At 41.5% G+C, this 20,996-nt stretch overlaps 1 protein-coding gene and 1 long non-coding RNA gene across 2 annotated transcripts in view; one reads left to right on the top strand and one right to left on the bottom strand.

Annotated features, from left to right (window-relative positions):
• The window catches only part of vstm2lb (V-set and transmembrane domain containing 2 like b), a 35,717-nt gene that overhangs the window by 12,642 nt on the left and 2,079 nt on the right, over positions 1 to 20,996 (top strand). The window contains exons 2-3 of the mRNA XM_079683192.1: positions 18,807 to 18,976; positions 20,941 to 20,985. Of these exons, the coding sequence (XP_079539318.1) occupies positions 18,807 to 18,976; positions 20,941 to 20,985 (215 nt within the window). The remainder of the gene's footprint in view (positions 1 to 18,806; positions 18,977 to 20,940; positions 20,986 to 20,996) is intronic.
• On the bottom strand, positions 9,023 to 10,540 carry LOC307040400. Its single transcript, XR_013808483.1, has 3 exons — positions 10,075 to 10,540; positions 9,679 to 9,804; positions 9,023 to 9,280 (listed from the first exon to the last, which is right to left on the bottom strand). It is a non-coding gene; the product is annotated as an uncharacterized lncRNA (long non-coding RNA).

Genomic DNA, 20,996 nt, shown 5'->3' on the forward strand with positions numbered 1-20,996 from the left:
ATGTTCTGTTGCTATACATGTAGGCCCAGATACTAAACTAGCACACGTGTACACACACTCCTCAAGTAGTCCTCAGTAAAAGCACTTTTTGCTATTATAACGTTTGCTAAATTCTACCGTGCCTAGCTATAATAGGAAATTATTTTGCCCTTTTAAGAATTGACCAATCTTCCTTTGGTGTTTTCATTTTCAAAAAAGAGAAAATACCGAACAACATAAGCCTTGTCCTTTAATGATTTGTCAAAGAAAAACAGAAGCTCACTGGTGACAGGCTTATCCCATAAGCTTCTCTCTCTTGGTCTCTGGCTTACACACAAGCACAAACACATGGACCAGCAGAGATAATGGGTGTCACACTTGCTTCTCGTCCATGCTAATAAGCCCTCTGTAATTTAGTCATCCTCAAACAGCTCAAGCTCCCTCCAAAGCAGAGAGTGAGACTGAAAGGGAGAGTGAGGATCGATGGATTGACCTCACACTGGCACTGGATTTATCCATCTCATTTCGCCTCGGACTTGAAGTGAGAAAATATTTAAGCATGGTGTTCTTCGACTAAGGCAGTGTACAGTATATGTATTTATTTATATATTTATGTCCTCCACCGCATTGCTTTCTTTCATTATTTCTCCCCTTTTAATTTTTAATGAGTCTTTGGTGAACAGCAAGATGCCGCCTCTGTGTTCTTTAGACCGAACTTCTACCAATGCTCTCTGAGCAATATAGTGAGAAATGCCATGGAGAACCATTTTAAAAATGAATGTACTGTACTTGCATCTTCAAACAAAGCTCCCCAGCCTCTAGTAGAACTCAGTTCTGACAGTACCGCCCTCATGAAATCTATACTTAGAAAAGGCCAAGCCAAGCAAACTCTTTCTGTTCTGCTATAGCATTATAAATAAGACATCCCAGAGTGCTTCAGATTTGCCTGGAAGTCGTTATTCACATCCAAAGTACACATTTTCATCTTTCTTCTCTGTGAAACAGACCATCAGCTTTTGTGTTGATTTAGCGTTCTACCAAGGTTATGTGATTGATTTCTGGTGATGCATGTGATTCAAGTCAGGAAATAGTTGGATGTCTACAGAGTATGCTTGTCAGGGCCGACGCAGCATTGCACTCACAGAGACAGACTGTTTGTCAACAAGTTGTGTTTCACAGGCAGGATGAAGAGGGCGCCTGCATAACAAACTGAAAGGCAATTTGAAAACTGTCAGATCAATAAAGCCAAGGGGGGGGAGGGGGGAGGAGGAGGAGGAGGAAGGAGGAGGAAGGACGGAGGCATGGTGAGGAATTAGTTTGGGCACAGCATCATTTAGTGGTGCTAATGATTTCGGATAGAACCCTAGGAGTCTAATGGTCATAAGATGTTGGGATTTGTACATTTGAGTTATTAGGGAGCCCCCAATCAGTAGGTTAGTGGGGCAACAGTTCATGATTATAACCTTGTTGTGTTCCAAAAGCAGATTGATTTACAGATTTATCCCTCGTTTTTGTCAGTGACTGTCCCTCAGTCCCTCCTCTCCTGCAACCTTGCGTCCTCTGTCCGTTCACCCATCACCTCACTGCCCCCCCCCCCATCTGCCCACCTGTTTACACTTTCTCATCAGATCTGCAGTACTTTTCCCAAGTCACCTGCCAGATTCACACTTTCATTTGATCAATTTATTTGTTATTTTTTATACATCTGTATACATTGTGAAACAAATGTAAAACGTATTTGTAGTCATTTTGTGATACATACTATGCAACACCACTTTGCATCATGTAAGGTGAATATCAAAGGTGAACGACATTTGAGATTGAGTTTATAACAAGTAAAATTTCACAATTCATTAAACTTGTTTGCCTTTAACTGGTAAGACATTTCCGAAAAGAAAATATATTCATGCTAAATTCAAAGCAGAGGTTGCTGAAATATTTTGTATATGCTTCGAAATACTTGCAGTACACATACTGTTTTTCTGTCCTCCTACATTTAACGAAAGAGCTTCTAGTTTCAATCTATTTTTTTAATTGCTCGGCTTAGGATTTGTGGTTGGGAGAAATGAATGTAAGTGTGTGTGTGCACGCCTGCGCTAAAGCAAGTGTTTTTCATAAATAGATATTGAGTATAATTGGAGAGGCTCCATTTCGCCTCACATCCATTACTTTCTTCTAGACGCCCTTTTGCATTATGTCTTGCATAAAACATGCAACAGAAGCAACACGGGTTCATTTGTGACATTTCTTTCAAATCTGCATAGCTCGATTCATACACACACACACACACACACACACACACACACACACACACACACACACACACACACACACACACACACACACACACACACACACACACACACACACACACACACACACACACACACACACACACACACACACACACACACACACACACACACACACACACACACACACACACACTGTATTATAACTACAAGCCACAGGGCACCACACACAGTGAGACACACACACAGGGTATGTCTCCCAGGATGCTGAACACCTGCCAGAGCCAGTGGGCAAAGCTCCAGGATATGTAGTGAGAGTCGGAAGCATCTCTTTATGCCACACACCAGAGAGCCAACCGACTCAGGTTGCCCATTCAGCAGGGGAGAGGAGGAGAGGAGGAGAAAGTGAGGAGGGGAACTGAATTGAAGGTGGAAGGAAGGTGAGAGTACAGAAGAGGCCTGAGTGGGTAGAAGGGACCTCTAATGGGTAGAAAGTAAGAATGAAAGGCCAATAAAAAAAAGGAGAAAGCAGAGCACTGTCAACAACAAAAGGGGGAGGTTTGTGGTAGATGTTATACAGCTGGAGAGAAAGGATTTAATCAAGAGAAAGGAATAAGGGGAAATTGAGAAAAACCTTTCGTTTGCAGAATTGGGGTCTTATTAGTTTGCTGGGTAAATAGGAAAGTGCAGGAATCACTTTGCAGCTCTGAGCTGGTCCGGCTGTAGCTCTGCACTCTCGAGAATATTTGAGGACTCCCTGTGCTCCTCTCTCCTTGATTTGACTTTGACTTCACACATTGTGGTTTCAAATGGCTGTGGAGACAGCTTCACCACTCCTCTGATATATTCTACTTTGTTTGTAAGGAAAGGACTGTTTAATATTTTTAAAGGTTTGCATGGGTAGATTTTAGAAGAATACGTTTTTAAAAAATTACAAATATTGTGAAATCACTATCAAATACTAAGTCAGTTTTCAAGTAAAATAGTGATGGACAAAGAGATAATACTGTAAGTATCAAGTCTTACACGAGTGTTGCAATCTTGTAGTTAAACTGTAACTATCAAAGGTCACATGGAGTTTGCATAGATAACGGTGGCAGGTGTTCCACCAAAGGTTTTTGTCAATTGTTCAAACAATAGGTTATTCATTTCAGACATAAGTAGACAAAGACAGGCCTCTCATTGTTAGCACAGGAAACATTTCAAAATTAAATTGCAATTTTAACCAGCAGATGTTATCATCTTCTGCTAGCTAAGTAGATGTTTCATTATTTGGTTAAAATCAGCTGTCTTTTGCTCATTTTATTTTCAAAGAGGATTTTGAATAAGGTATAGCTTCACTGTCAAATTCCCTTCTTATTTTATATCTTGGTCCCAATTCATCACAAAGATAATTCTAAGTGAGCCATTCAACTTTTTTTTATCTGTTCATGTTTTTTTAAAGTATTGGCAAACATATCAGAATGTCTGAACTCTCAATATACCAATAGCAGTATCTGCATAATCCAGTATTGGTTGCACCTCATGTTAGAGTAGATACACATTCTTTATTAAACTTATTTGCTCTTGTATTTCTTTTGGTTCAGTATCACTTTTACTACATCCACATACACACCGCTTGCTGTGAAGAAATCCAAAGCACAGTTGCGATGATATTTAACTATATTTGACAGTCACTGTTTTAATCGAGGGGTTGACGCAATGATACATTTATAATGGAATTATAATTCATTCAATTAAGTATTAAGATCTAATTTCAGCAGTGACTACCTAACAATGTCTTATGAGGGAGGTATTGCTTTTGATACAGTATCGTTCTCTGTCTTTTCTCTGTGTGTCCCACACAGACATTTTACTCTGTGGGAACACAGCCTGTTCAAAGTGACAGATGCTGCCGCCTGTGCTCTGCCTCTGGCTGTTGATACCGTATCTTCAGGACCAAAGAAAGTGCCAGCAACTGCTTCGAATACTAAGAAAACTCAGATGATTGAACGCCACCCTCTGTTGTTCTGCTCATACACTTTTATGCAAAGTGAAGTTCTCAGCTTTTCCAGGCTTTAGCGCTGGCACCATATGTTGAACACACATCGTTGCCATGCAATGTGATGCGTTTTTGATATCCTCTGTGATCTTCATCATGCATCCGGGAGAGGGATTGAAAGTCTTGAATAATAAGAAGTCTGCTGTAGAGTTAGACATTATACATGCATTTATCAAATGCTTTTACAGGTGCTCAAAGACACTTTGCAGTTATAATAAAGAAAAATATAAAAATCAAGCTAATATAATTATATTTGACAAAATGACACAAAATTAATCGCAAGTTCAAAACCAGTCTGTAAAGGTGAGTTTTGGTCAGTGTTTTGAAGGTGGGGAGATCGGTGCAGTTTCTGATGTGATGATGGACGAGGCTCTGTCCCCACCCAGGTTTGGTGCTTGGGCAGGTTGTTGAGTGCAAAAGCAGGAGGAATAAAATATTCAATGAAATATAATAACGTAGCACCTCTTATTGAGTAACATGTTGAGTTGTATTCTCTGTTTATGTGTTTTTTCAAATGCCAGTAAATATCATCTTATAGACAGAAGAGTCACTCGTGAAAAAATACAAAGAAAATGTCGAGATTATATGGAAATATGTATTCAGGCACAAATCCAATCCGCTTTTTACCTAAAAACAAAAATAAATTGGTAGCCATATATAGAAAATAAATTGAAATAATTAGACATTGTAAATTGCAGCAGTGTGTAGCTGTTTCTGAAATAACTACTGTGATCTCCTTCCTTTTTTAAAGATTACACTAGAGTTTGATTTCTGGATTTGTTAGATATCTGGAAGTCATTGGAGCTTTTTCTCAGAGGCTTTCTAAATGTCTTGGACATGTTCTGTTGAGATTGTGATGCTTTGTATTCTGAAAGACTTTTCTGCCATCAGGAGAGACACGCATCATCAGATTAAAGTGAATCATTATGCAAACTGTGATTACGGTCGACAATTGCATGTATTGAATAGTTAATGCTCCAGGAAATTGTCCCGGAGATTGTGTCCCACTGTTCAGTAGAATCACGCTTTCCATAGAGCTGAGAAAATGAGAAAAAAATGTTTCACTCATTAACAAGAATAAATGTATGTATTTAAATACAGCTCAAACAATTATGGATTGTTTGAGCTGTCAGACTAAATATAAATGAATACCAATATATTGTAAATATTCTACTATAGGTCAAAAACAAAATGTGTCAGCCCATAATCTCATACTATTACACAAATAAAATGTAACAGATTTTTTCGAAAATAAACTATAAAATGTCATGCTCTGAAAATATATTTATTGTTTCTGTATATAGCTTTCACTTTGATAGCAGCATCAAGTTTTCTCTTAATTTAACATAACTTAATTTGTATAGTCCTTTAATAAAAACTCATAAAGAGATTGAACATAACTCGAGAGGTAGAATGAGTAGAATGTTTCCTTTATCACCTGATACTTTTGTCTCCCAGGACTATTTGCATAAGAGGGGAGAGCTGGAGAGGAAAGGAAAAAGTGTCTAGAGTGCGCTGTTTTTACACCATTAAGTGCTGTGTGCTCATACGTAATGGACCTTTCTGTTGCCATGACAAAATAAAGGAGTGAGGGAAACATTTCACAGATTTAAATCCTAACTAAAAATACATTTTTTTTCTAGGGCTATCATTTAGCCAGCTCTCTGCTGAAGAATAAAACATGTATACAAAATAGCATTGCGCCGGCTATTGTAACTTTCAAAAGATAACTAAGTATCTTATCAAGTGGGTAGAGTATTTCACTACTTATGTTGCTGCAGGTCTCAGCAGAGCCAACAGTTGGAGAGCTTTCACTGATGCTCTCTGCAGGACTTTTATATGCTTCTCTTCGTACCTTTCTATGTCACTCCTACACTGACAGTCCTTCCTAAAGGTCCCATTCACTTCTCATCACTGCCTGTGTGTAAGATATCACCACTCTGGTTCACAGCTGCATTTATTATCACTTTCTTTAAACATTTTTCCCAGATCCTTTTCATCTCTGTATTCTGGACACACTCGTTTTAGTTCACCATTGTCCTTCTTTTCTTCGTTTTCCTCTACTCTTCTTGGCCCCTGTACGGCTCCATCCCTGCAGTATGTGTCTTCCTCACAAATGAGGCCACTGCTTGGCCAAAAGCAGCGGTGCATCAAAGGCACAAATCCTGAGGGCCCGGACACCAAATCCCTCTCCACCCCAGTGGCGATTCTAGAGATTTATACATGGGGTGGCAGAGGGGTGGCAGGCATATATTGTAGGGTGGCAATTTTTTTAGGAAGCCCACCTTACTTTGTACTTTATATGCACCCATATACAACAGTTTTTTCAACACCCAAGTGTGATAAATTCAATATTTGGTCTACATACATGAGCATTCCACTTTTTAGTACATTAAAACAGTGTTTCCCTTGGGATTATTGTAGCAGCAGAAATGTTGCTCATCCCAAGCAAGCCTTCTGGGGGGGTATCCGGGGCATATCCCCCGGGTCAAAAATGTTGAACATTGTTAATTCAATCTAATCAATCTGAGGCACTTTGAAAGCAAAATCAAGCCATAGGAATGATTTAGAAATTTGAGGACTTCCCAGCACTTTACAAAATTCCAGCATTATCCTAGAAGCAAAGCCCTCCCTCAAAGGCCTGCCTGCCAAAGTGTTTTGTGAGTGCATGTGTACAGAATAGGTTAGACAGGTTTGTGAGAACAATTTCTGTGTGTGTTAAAGTCACAAAATATATACAAGTATTTACATTATCAGTTATTGATGAAATTTCACATTGTAAATGCAACCAAAAAAATACAAAGCAGATTAGAATGTTTTTTGACTCCGTTACATATATCATCTGATTGCTACAGAAGCTGTATGCGACGATTGCTATGCTGTGCAGCAAATCTCTTCACAAACTCATCCAAATTTAAATCTTTCGCACGTTTAGACTCAATACTGAGAATTGCTATACTTGCTAGTCTGTTCTCAGTCATGGTAGAACGCAGGTGATTCTTGATCAGTTTAAGAGCTGAAAAACTCCTCTCACATGCTGCACTGGTAACAGGCAATACCACAGCTATTTTACATAACCTGAACATCTCAAAGAATACCTCCTTGTATGGTTCCAAAAAATTAACAAATTCTATTAAACTGGACGGACTTTTTCCATGTGTTGCTTGTCGATCTAACAACCTTCTAGTCTGGTGCAGTTCATGTTTCAGATCCTCTACATTTGACCCATATGCATTTGCTAATAGAAAAACTGCCTCCTCATTTAAAAAGCTGCTGCTGGATGGATTTAGGGCCTGGACACCCTGCATGATGTCACAGTTTACGCTAGAGAATCGTCTTCTCATTTCACCAACCATACAATCAATGATGGGATAAAATACCTTGGTGATAAAAGACCTCTTACTGTCCGATTCTGTGTGTTGTCCTAATGTTGACATGATAACACTACCTTGAAGTCTTTGTGTTATTTGCCTTGCCCTTTTAAAGGTGTGAGTCGTTGAAATGTCAGACTTTTCACAGGTGGCTAGTACCTCATTCCACAGCTCATCAAAGTATGTCTCACTGCGATAGTCTTCCAGAGTCTGTCTGAGGGTCGCAATTAACTCTACAGCTTTAGTAAGGTCAATCTGTGTTGACTGAAGCATCTCTGACAAAAAGTGTGTGTCCTTTAGTACCTTTCTAAATAGTACAAGACATCCAATACAATTTAGATCGATCTGAACTAGTAGACCTCTTGCTTCAACCGCTCTGTCCGGATTGTCCTCCTCTGAAATATCTTCCAGTACTTGCATTACAGCAGGCAACCTATCCATGACATTGCGACAAGCTGTATGTCTGCTGGCCCATCGAGTCTCGCTGAGACGTGAGAGTTCCCTTACTTGACCATCATACATCTCTCTCTGCACATCCAACCATTTAGGATGGACATAAGATCCTGACATAAAAATATACAGTCGCTCTAACAATGAAAAGAAATTTCTTGCATCAGGAACAGATTTCACACTGTCTACCATCACTAGGTTTAAGCAGTGGGCACTGCAATGAACGTAGAATGCATGCTTGGCTACTTCTCTTATTCTGGCTTGGACACCAGCATGCTTCCCACTCATAGTTGAAGCACCATCATAGCCTTGCCCAACTAGGTTTTTTTTATATTCCAGCCCATACTTCTCTAAACAGCCAATGATCTTCTCTGTTAAACTGGCAGCATCCAGTTTATCTGCCTCTTGAAACTCTAGAAAACTCTCCTGAACTACACCATTATAATAGTACCGAAGAACAAAAGACATCTGCTCCATTTTCTTTACATCTTTTGTTTCATCAACAAGAACAGAAAATTGTGCACTCTCTTTAACCTCTTTGATAATCTCCTCTTTAACCATATCTGCTAAACACTGCAGTATTTCATTTTGTATCAGGCTACTTGTGTATTTTGCATTTTTTGCTTGATTTTCCATTCGTTTTTTTAAAAACGGATCATGCTTGCTCAGGAGATCCAACAATTCTAGGAAATTTCCTCTATTGTCCGCCTCGGATGATTCCCGGTGACCACGCTGGGAAATGTTTTGAGTGGCAGTTAACAACAGGACTTCACCAAGTGTGCGTATATATTTCTGGTTTTCGATTACTTTTTTACTTGACTCCTCTTCCATCATTCCTAACATTGATGAGTTTCTGTCTAGCATTTTCTTATTCACTGTCCATGCAAACATAGCATTAACATGGCTCTCTGATTTAGCATGCGAACAAAATCCACTGTCCTTAAATGTAGCTTTCTTCCAGTTAGAATAACCATTCATAGAGGTAAACACAGTCCTAGAGGCATTAGGTAAAGAAAAGTGTCTACAAGCAAAGCAATATGCTGCGTCTTTTGACTGTGAGTATTCCACCCAGTTATGCATTTTGTACCAGTCAGCATGGAAACTTCTCCTTGCACAACCTTGCATCGTCTTGGGAAAGCTCTCCAGCGATGGTTGTGTCGGCCCATCCCCTCTGTGTTTGGAAATGTCTGGAAAAAGATAAAATAAGGAGGGAAAGTTACTCTATAATAACTACCCTGATAAGCCCCAAGATGTATTTAACTACATTGATTCATTGATACATTGATTAACTACATTGATTCATTGATACATTGATTGATCTACATTGATTCAAATCATACATGGCATTTACTGTACTGTGGCTTTGATAAAATGTCACTAATTCTGTGCTGATATATGTATTTGATCCAAATGGTAAATGGACTGCACATATGGGACTTCATTTGCAACTAACGGTACCCAACACACTTTACAATGGCCTCTCATTAAGCCATTCTCACACACATTCACACCAATTGTGGTAGCTTTTTTTCAAACGTAAGGAGCTAACACTTGAATGGAACCCCCCACCCACCAAAAAACATACCATGAGGACCAGCTGTAGCTGCACAATCTTCCACTTCTGTCTCAGACTGTCTCTCTGCACAGTCATCATTGACACTTTCTGGCTCTGGCTCAGGCTCTGGCTCTGGATCAAGGCACTCCAAGGTCTCTGTTGGGGTATTTTTTTGTTGTGTAGGAGAAAAATAAAATAAAATAAGATACTATAGGTAGCAATAATAATAATAATAATAATAATAATAATAATAATAACCCTGATGGTCAATGTCACACTTATAGCACTTTATTTGCATTTAACAGTACCCAAATCACTTTACAATGGCTTCTCATTTACCCATTCACACACCAACGGCAGTGGAGTTTCTCAAACGTAAGGAGTGAACACAACTGGACCATAACACAACAACAAAAACATACTGACCAGCTACGCAGATCTTTTCCACCTCCATCTCAATGAACTGGCTCTCTGCATTGGCAGATTCTGCCTCGGGCTCGCTCTCTCCTGCTCTTTTCTGATCTGTAGCCTATTTTACACAAAAAGTAGGCCATTAACATAATACATTAGCCCTAATGTTACTGCACTGTAGCTTCGTTTAAAATATCACTACTTGTGGTGGTATATTGAAATATAAGATCACATTTACTGGGCTGTGACAAAAAGTGGAAATCCTGAAAATAGAAATACTGTAGCAATGTAATTAACTAAATTGTTAACTGGGACACTTCCTAAGTTCTTTTAACTGACCACACAAACTATGTGGTAATCTATACGATTTTATGTTAAGTTTTGTAGTGTAGTAGTGTATCCCTTATTTTAACCTAAATTAAGCAAATTTAAAATACCTTTCATTACTCTTATAGTAAATGCAATGAAATCACAAATATCCCCCTTTTATATAAAAGTAGAAAGTGTTTACTATGTAAATATTAAATGAAATTACAGTCAAATAAAATTGGTTGGTGTGCACCAACAAGTTTCTTTTTCAAATTTGACATTCTGCAGTTTGACACCGATTTTGGATTGTTTTGAATTTGTTTTGATCTTAAAACGATATTAATAATAATTATCCAATAAATCATCAGTTGGTATTTTTTGACTGGGGTGGCAGGTGGGGTGGCAGACCCCTTTTCAGGGGTGGCGGCTGCCACCCCATGCCACCCTGGTAGTTTCGCCACTGCTCCACCCATACTCTATTCTCCACCTTTCTCCTCAAAATGTCCCCTTTGTCCTGAGCGGGAAGAATGTCAATTTCAGATCCATCACTGACTTCTCCCTTTGCTAACCTGGTCTACATATTTTCTTTCTCTCTGAAAGAGAATTATTCTGTGGATGAGAGGTAGATTATTACCTATACATAGATCAGACAGATTCTTATGACAATTTATGTACAATGTTTATTCGAAATGTTTGAGCTTTTTATTCCTTGAACTGTTCATACTGTAACGACTGAATGAACACAAGTGGAGGACTCAATAGCACGACTCAGAGACAGAGGCTTAGGATGCAAAAAAAGGGAAGAGTAGACAGGGACCGGGTCAGGACACGAAGCTGGGTCAGGTACACGTGGAATCAGATACTAGGAAAAATACTGCTGGAACGCTAGGAACAGAGATGGGGTCGTTACTAAAAAAATGTAATATATTACATATTACTTTTTTAAAAAGTTATATATTACACTACTTCGTTACTCTCTACATAAAGTAACTCGTTACTTTACTGGTTACTTTACTGGTTACTTTACTCGCCGAGCACGTACGAACTGCGCATGCGTGAGTGGCAATAACTCTCCTTACCAGCAGGTGGCGGTAGTGTGTATTCGTTATTCAAAACAGGCAACAACCGGAAGACAGAGAAAAAGAACAGATGACGTGATATAAACAAACAACAAATAGCGTGTGCGTTAGCTTCACCTTAGCATGTGTTCTTTGCAGGTATTTGTTGAGGTTTGACGTGGTGTTTACAGCAGTGGATAACAGCTTCTGGCCTGGACACAGTTTGCACCTCACCGTCACATTCCTGTCTATTATTCGGACGAACTCAAAATAATGGGCATACCTCCACCCCTCGAAAGTTATCGCTGACTCAGCCATGTTTATGCAGCACTGCACGTGGAGATGTGGACGCGCAAGTCGCGCAGATTACGTAGTAGCCTACATATAAACCTGCGGCGGAAACCCCTCTTGTCTGTCAGTGTGATTATGACTGATTTTAGTAAGTAACAAAGTAACGCGTGTTGGGGCAGTGTTAGCAACTTTAGTGTGATTACTGTATTATAAAAGTAGCACGTTACACTACTCCATTACCGACAAAAGTAATATTGTTACACCCAACTCTGGCTAGGAATAACTAAGACGAACTGGCACTGAAGAGAATGTGGATGCAGACAAAGTAGGCAGAGGGAGAGATGATAATGGGGCACAGGTGAGGCTAATTAGGGATGGGAAGCAGGTGGAGTTCAATCAAGGGCAGGAAAGCTGAGACTGAAATGAGAGAAACCATCAACATGCTGGCTAGGCCCTTACAGTACCCCCCCCCCCCCCTCTAGGGACGGCACCTGACGTCCCAGGTAGTTCAGGATGTTGGCGTTGAAAGTCTTGGATGAGGTCCTTACTGACATTACTGGTGGAGACCCATGACCTCTCCTCAGGACCATAGCCCTCCCAGTCAACCAGGTACTGACGTCCCCGGCCTCTAGGTCGAACTTCCAAGAGGCGTTTCACAGTATATACAGTTCCACTATCAATAAACCGGGGGGGTGGAGAGGGTCTGGAGGTGGGAACCAGTGGACTCACTTTAACCGGTTTAATGAGTGACACATGAAATGTAGGATAGGCCCTCAAGGATCAAGGTAGTCGAAGCCGCACTGCCACAGGATTGATGACCTTGGAATACCGGGAAGGGACCCACAAAACGAGGAGCCAGTTTGCGAGACTCCACTCGAAGGGGCAGGTCTCGAGTAGAGAGCCACACACTTTGTCCAGGTTGGTAGGCAGGAGCAGAGATACGTCGGCGATCGTCCATCCTTTTATAACGGGCTGAACTCCGTAGTAACACCTGGCGGGCCCGGCTCCAGGTGCAATGACATCGGCGAATGAGGGCATGGGCAGATGGAACATTGACCTCCTTCTCCAGGTCGGGGAACAACAGTGGTTGGTATCCATAGGCACACTGAAAAGGTGAGAGACCAGTAGCATAACTAGGTAAAGTGTTGTGTGCGTACTCCACCCAAATAAGATGCGTGCTCCACGTGGCAGGGTTCTGAGACACCAGGCAGCGTAGACAGGTCTCAAGCTCCTGATTCAGCCGCTCAGTCTGGCCGTTAGACTGCGGATGATGTCCAGAAGAGAGGCTGACTGTGGCACCGATGAGTGAGCAGAAAGCCTTCCCAAACTGTGAGGTAAACTGTGGGCCCTGGTCTGACACAACATCCCTAGGGAGACCATGGAGACGGAAAACACGGAACAACACTAGCTCTGCTGTCTCTATGGCAGATGGCAACTTGGACAAAAGTGGACAAAGTGGACCCTCTTCGAAAATCTATCCACAATTGTCAAAATAGTGGTGTTACCTTGAGACGGCGGCAACCCTGTGACAAAGTCCAACGAGATGTCAGACCAGGGGCGATGTGTCACTGGAAGCAGGCGCAGAAGACCAGAAGGGGGCTGATGGGAAGTATTGTTCCGGGCACAGACTGAACAGGCTGCCACGTACTCCTTGACCGACCTCTCCTTGGAGGGCCACCAGAACTGCTGCTTAATGAAGAACATGGTGCGGCGAACGCCAGGATGGCAGGAGAGGAGGGAAATATGTGCCCAGTGGATGACCTGTGAGAGAAGAGAGTCAGGAACAAACAATCGGTTCTGTGGGCAAATGCGGGAACCAAAACATTAGCACTCGCCTGCCTCACCCACTCTCCTCAATGTGCCATGTGACTGCCCCCACTGCACAAGAGGGAGGAATGATTAGCGAGGTAGTGCGAGGAGCTGGATCGGAATCAAACAAGCGGGATAGAGCATGAGCTTTAGCGTTCTTAGTACCGGGACGGTATGAAAGGGTGAAGTTGAATCGGTTAAAGAAGAGGGCCAACCTGGCTTGAGTTGAGGCGTTTTGCAGATCTGATGTACTGAAGGTTCTTTTGATCGGTCCAGACTAGGAAAGGGTGCTCGGCTCCCTCCAGCCAGTGACGCCACTCCTCCAAAGCCACCTTAATTGCCAACAGCTCCCTGTTATCCACATCATAGTTTCTCTCGGCTGGGGAGAGTTTCCGAGACATGAAAGCACAGGGGTGGAGCTTGTTTTCTCTCTTCGAACTTTGAGAGATGACTGCCCCAACGCCCACATCTGAAGGGTCAACCTCGACCACAAACTGCTGAAGCGGGTCAGGAAGCGTGAGAATAGGGGCCAAAGTGAAGCTCCTCTTAAGCCTCCGGAAAGCCTCTTCTGCTAGGGGGGACCACTGGAACTTCACCTTGGGGGAGGTTAAAGCATGCAGTGGGGCAGCCACAGAACTATAGTTTCTGATGAAACGTCTGTAGAAATTGGCAAAGCCGAAAAATCGTTGCATGAGTTTCTGATTGGAAGGTGTAGGCCACTCAGTGACTGCACTAACCTTTGATGGGTCCATCTGAATGCTGTTCTCCGAAATGACAAATCCCAGGAAAAAGACGGTGGAGACGTGGAACTCGCACTTCTCTGCCTTCACAACGAGTAGATTATCCAAGAGACGCTGCAACACCTGGCGGACATGTTGAATGTGGGTCTTCTCATCCGGAGAAAAGATGAGAAAGTCGTTGAGGTAGACAAAAACAAACTGGTTGAGCATGTCACGGAGAACATCATTAACCAGAGCCTGGAAAACAGCTGGAGCATTGGTTAACCCAAATGGCATTACGAGGTATTCGCAATGGCCACAAGGGGTGTTGAAAGCAGTCTTCCATTCATCCCCCTACCTTATCCTTACCAAATGATAAGCATTTCGAAGATCAAGTTTAGTAAATATCTTTGCATCCTGTAATAGTTCAAATGCTGAAGAGATAAGAGGAAGGGAGTACCTGTTCTTTATGGTGATGTCATTTAGCCCTCTGTAGTCGACACATGGACGAAGAGTCTTATCCTTCTTGTCGACGAAGAAGAAGCCTGCTCCAGCCGGAGAGGAGGAAGGCCGAATTATCCCGGCAGCAAGGGAGGAGTAAATGTATCTCTTCATTGTTTCCCTTTCGGGGCCAGACAGGGAGTAGAGATGTCCCTTAGAGGGAGAGGTCCCAGGGAACAAGTCAATGGAGCAGTCATAGGGTCGATGGGGAGTCAGGGTGGAAGCATGAGTCTTATTGAAAACCTCTTTCAGGTCCCGGTAACAGGTGGGCACCCTGCTAAGATCCGGAAAATCTGAGTCTGCTGCAGCTTGGAGAGGGATAGAGACAGCAGTAGTCAGGCCAACAGTCACATGGGTGGAGGGCAGAGGTCTCTCTGGAGCCGGGGCAGAAGGGAAACATGTGGCCAAACAATCCTTATACCAACCCAAAACTCTCCCGGTGGACCAGTCCATGTGGGAATTGTGTTTTACCAGCCATGGGTAGCCCAAAATAAGAGGGTGTGAAGGGGAGTTAAAAAGATGAAAACTCAGGGATTCAGGGTGGCCGCTAGCGATGATTAGTTGAAGGGGCCGAGTACGGTGGGTGACTCGGCACAATAAACGTCCATCCAGAGCCTTTGCTACAAGAGGCCTCAACAGGGGTACAAAATTAAGTCCAAGTCTCTTGGCTAATCTCCAATCATTGAAACTCTCATCTGCTCCGGAGTCAATTAGAGCAGCATGAAACAAAGTCTAAGTAGGAGTAATTAGCTGAGCAGAGGTGAGAGTACGAGAGGGACAAAAAGAAACAGTTCGGCTCACCAGGACCCTCCTACTTACTGATGACTTTATTTTACTGGGCATCTGGCTACAAAGTGACCCATCTGTGAGCAGTAAATGCACCTCCCCTCCGGTAGGCGGCGCTGGCGCTCCTCAGGAGTCAGCCTTGCTTTTCCCAACTGTATGGGTTGCTCCTGGGCAGTAGGCGGCGTTGGAGAGTCGGTCGTCTGGAAACGCTGCTCGGGAAAAAAGGACTGGCCTGAGACTGCCCTCTCTGACCAGGCGGAGAAAACACAGCTCTCGACTTCTCCCTTTCTCTCTCTACGAGGCGAGTGTCAATTCTTATTGCCATAGCAATTAAACTATCCAGGTCAGAGGGAAGTTCTAGAGGAGCCAACTGGTCCTTGATGGGGCCAGACAGCCCATGCCGAAAAGCGTTGAAGAGGGATGAATCATTCCAGCCGCTGTCTGCAGCCAAAGTGCGGAAGTCCACGGCGTAGTCGCAGACACGCCTCCCTCTCTGGTGTAAATCCATTAGAGCTCTCGCTGCTTCCCTGCCTGGAGTTGTGTGATCAAATACTTTGCTTAAAGTCTCTGTAAAACCTCTCGGGGAATTACAGACTGGGGAATCTCGAGCCCACTCCGCCGTAGCCCATGCCTCCGCTCTGCCGGTGAGTTGGGAAATGATGTAGGCTACCTTAGCCCGTTCAGACTGGAAGGAAGATGCTTGCAGCTCGAAGTGCAACCCACACTGGACCAGGAACGCACGACAGTTATCCGAGTCTCCGGAAAAACGCTCTGGTCTGGAGAGGTGAAGCACTGAAGGCAGCGGTGTCGGCACAGTGGCAGGAACAGGACCGGGAGCTGTAGCCGGATCCGACGCAGGGAGCGGAGTAGCAGAGCGTAGTGGATCGAGATGTGCCACCAGCTGCTGGATCTGATTTGCCAGCTGGCAAACCTGGCTGCCGATGGAGGACTGGAAAGCCTAATGACGCTCCGACAATTCTCTTACTCCCTGGCAGACAGCGGCAAGTTGTTCATCTTGCAGGTTAAGACGAGCCCCCTGGGATCGAATAGCGGTCCGCAAAATCTCAGAGTTGGCTGAGTCCATGGTTCTGGCCAGTTCGTACTGTAACGACTGGATGAACACAAGTGGAGGACTCAATAGCACGACTCAGAGACAGAGGCTTAGGATGCACTAAAAGGTCTTTATAGCCAAGGTTCGGTACACGGGAGATCAGTCAATAAGGCTAACAAAACAGACGAGGTGTAGACAGGGACCAGGTCAGGACACAAAGCTGGGTCAGGTACACGTGGAATCAGATACTAGGAAAAATACTGCTGGAACGCTAGTAATAACTAAGACGAAGTGGCACTGAAGGGAATCTGGATGCAGACTAAGTAGGCAGAGGGAGAGATGATAATGGGGCACAGGTGAGGCTAATTAGGGATGGGAAGCAGGTGGAGTTCAATCAAGGGCAGGAAAGCTGAGACTGAAATGAGAGAAACCACAATGAAAACAGGAACAAAAACATCAACATGCTGGCTAGGCCCTTACACCTACAATACAATCAATAAGAATTGTAGAGGAATATATTTGTTCTCTTCAACAAAAAATGATGTGGATATTTAATATGCACGTGCATATTGTATATTGTATCTTTATCTGTGGTTTAGTTTGTCACACTGAGATGTATTGTTTTACGTTGTTGCAGCAACAGTTTTTCTTGAAAACTGATTGAGTACATTGAAACATACAAAAGCTACAAGGGCTTATACTAAATAGACCAAAAAGGACAGAAGGTCTACATTTCCTACAAAATAGCTACTTCTCTTTTTCTTTATAGACAGAAATGCCCACGTTCAGCACTCTCATTCCTGCAATATATTTTAAATATGCTCATATAAAATCAATTGAATCAGTGAGCCTGAAAGAGAGGAATGATTGAGAAGAAGGGAGTGAATTAGGTGGGTGTGAGAATGCTGTGTGAGATTGTACATTTACATTAAATCAATGAACATCTATGGTTTATGTGCATAATACTTCCCACTACAGTATATTAACTTTAATATAATTAGAATGGTTAACACTGTATAAATAAACTGACCGTACTAAGGTTACACTGGATGGTGATATACATTTAACGTCATGTTTGAATTTTTTATTCTTACTATATTTACTTGAGTCTAATGTTGATTTCATTTTAAATTTAAGGACAATAATATTTGTATTTTATTGTATCTTGTAAACATTTTGACCTGTGTAATGCTTCACACGGCAGCTGGAACCAAATCATTTCCTAATTTTGGGATAAATAAAGTATACATTATATCTATCTAGAAGTTAATTTGACAAAAGAGCAAAGCTAACATTTTATTTATATATGTAATGCCTGTATCTAGCTTTATATAGAGTATTGTAAATATATAATTGTGTATGGATTTATAACTTGTAATAATTTGAAGATCTTACAATCCTTTTCTATAGTTCTCAGGTTGAATTTTAAAGTAGCGCTGTACATTAAGGAAATAAAAGGTTTCTGAAGAAGAACACACGCCATCCATTTTGAATTTAGTCATAGTTTAATCCATTTAATAACTTGATTCATTTTTCCATTCGTTATTTTGTGTTTCTTGGTGTATTTAACTATGAATCTTTACCAGCTTATAGAGAAAGTTGCATTTAGGAGCATCACTAAACGTATCCATTTAGCTTGAGCATCCAACGTGTTCCCTCAGACACATCTTGCATGTTGAGTCGGATAATAAGTGATGGAAAATGTAGTGCTTCTGACCGTTACTGGAAGCCAAACCAAAGAAAATTATGTTCTCTGTGTGGGTGGTATTACAGTATGTGCGTGGGATTGAGGTGCTTTGACAGTTCCTAATTGGTACAGGCACACTTGTTCAGCTCGTTGTCGATGTTACAGCATTATGTAACATTCTTGATAGTTGAGCTCCAGAGAAAAAAGGGAAAGAAAGCTAGATAACTGCAGGTGCATAACGGATGACACCCAAAAACGGCCCATTGAAGTGTGCAAAAGCTTTCATCTCACAATTAGCAACGGTTTGTTGAGTCAATACCATCGCTCAGAATTTCTAATTTCTGTATTTATTTGGCTACCAACACTTTGTACCAGCGTGTCACAGTTTTTGTCTCGCTTTAGTGTGATGAAGCGGTGAAATGTTGACGCTGAGCTCCCTGAGAAATATAATTCTTGAGGATGTGTCTCTGTCATTTTAGGGGTGTCTTAAGCCAATCCTTTCCCCTAAACGTGTGTACTTTTATTCTCTCTTGCAGCTCTATTTACAGAGGTGCCACACGACATCACGACGCAGAGCGGGGAGGATGTAGAGATGGCTTGTTCCTTCCGTGGGATGGGCTCTCCCTCCTACTCCCTGGAGATCCAGTGGTGGTACATCAAGGACCGGAGAGACTGGAAACAGAAGCCTGCGAAGATCACAAATGATGTAAGCTGCGAGGGGAAATAGATACATACATATTTAAGTCAAGGTTTAAAAAACTGTGATCTTTACTACTCTTAAAAAACAGCAATTACCCTAGTTTTTAACACATTAAAACAATGTGTTTCAATTAATAAAGCAACCTCTTAAGCCCCGCGGACCCGGTTCCGGAACTTTAATATTTAATAAACTATGAATATTTTATATCCATATAACGGGAAAAAAGTAATTTAACTGATCTTTTTTTTTCCAAAAAAACACACAATGCTAACACTGACCCTCTGAATTAGCCCCGAGCGAAAAATGCAATGGCATTAAAACGATAAAAACGATGCTGTAGTTAATCCATAGGTTAATATCCAATGTGACTGTGTCCCCTTTGAAATGTTCTGATAATCTATAAGCAATAAAACTGCAATTCCGTTTTCAAATATCAGAGCAGGCTATTCCTACGCTCTGTAGCAAGATTGAATGCGCGAATATGCCACTTTTTTTTTAACATGAGTGTGTGCGGGACGATTTCCCTTCGATTCTATTGGCTCTAACGGTCAGAAAAAGATGTCACATGTCAAAATCGAAGAAGGGGGCCAGAGATATGGAAAATCCACCCAAATGGCCCCAGAAGAGGGTTTTTTTGCTAAATCTGTCTAAAACGGTCAAATATCACTTGTTTTGCATCAATCTTGATACAGGGTACTTATTATATGTTGTACTTTGGATTCCTAAAGCTTTTAGTCTACTAACCCATCATCCAAGGTTAGTTTTCTATAAGTACAAAATATTTTTGGGACGGACACTATCATTTACAGTTTCAATCTGAATTTTCTTTAAAATAAAAAACATCTATATTTATTCTGACTTTTCTACATCCAACTCACAGGTTTATCATTACTTTGAGAAAAAATATTATTAATTTAACCCTTTTAGAAGGGAAGATATGGTCATTTGTCATTTACCTGAAACCTGAAAAACAGGCTTGGGGCTTAACGATGGGCAACCATACAAAATAGTAAGCTAAAAAATAAATGAAAAAAATGTATGAAAATTGTTAGCTAAATATAATAAATAAACATTTAAAATATTTTAGCTTCTGTAATTTGGATTACAGTACACTGTTGTATATACATCAAAAAAAGATGGCAAGAATTCTAGTAAAACAAAAATAACATCTTTAATTTTGTCTACACATTATTATGACATATATTTACATAAAACATTAAATGTACATGTTATGTATTATGCTGTTGTACTTTACTCATCCCATTTTTTGGTTATCCAAATGTGAACCTATTTTTATTTTACCTAACAATTAGTGTAAACATTTAGTTTTGGTTTTCCAATTTCACAGTTCACTTTTTCGGATTTAAACTTAGACAGCCTGCACACTAAGCTTACTGTATATCAGGCAGAGAGAAATGCAATAATAGCCATAGCGGTGGAAGAATACCTCTTGCACGGAAACAAAGGCATAATTACTGATTAGCATTTGCCAGCACCAGGGGGACAGGTTGACTCTCCCACCATGGGGAAACTGAGGCTTCCCTGTTGTGCTTCAAGACACTATAATTGGCACTGAGAAAGAAATATATTTTCCAAATCTCAGTCTGCTGCATGTATTATTCATACCTATGCCCAGAAGAATACCTCTGTGCCTCTGCATACACATTCACACACACTCTCCTTCTCAGAGGCTTACGTGCTCAGTGCTGTCTGTTCCTAAACACACACATTTAAACAAGCACTTATAAGCATGCGTACCTACACACATAAATACATACATCTCAACTAGCAGGAAAAATAATGGTAACAACAAGGAAGCTTTAAGGAAAGGCTGTTGAAAACATCAAAACATGTTTTCCTTTGCAATGTTTTGCTGTTGTAAGTCGATGAAATGAGTCATTTTTAGCATGAAAGGTTTTTAGAGATGTGCGGCCCTCTGTTGCTAACGCTTCATCCATACTTTTGTGCAGGTTGTACCGCTGGAAGAAAATTCCAAAGATGCCACCAAAATAAGTGTAAGTCTGCA

Source organism: Notothenia rossii (genome assembly GCF_949606895.1).
Source record: "Notothenia rossii genome assembly, chromosome: 5".
Lineage (NCBI taxonomy): Eukaryota > Metazoa > Chordata > Actinopteri > Perciformes > Nototheniidae > Notothenia > Notothenia rossii.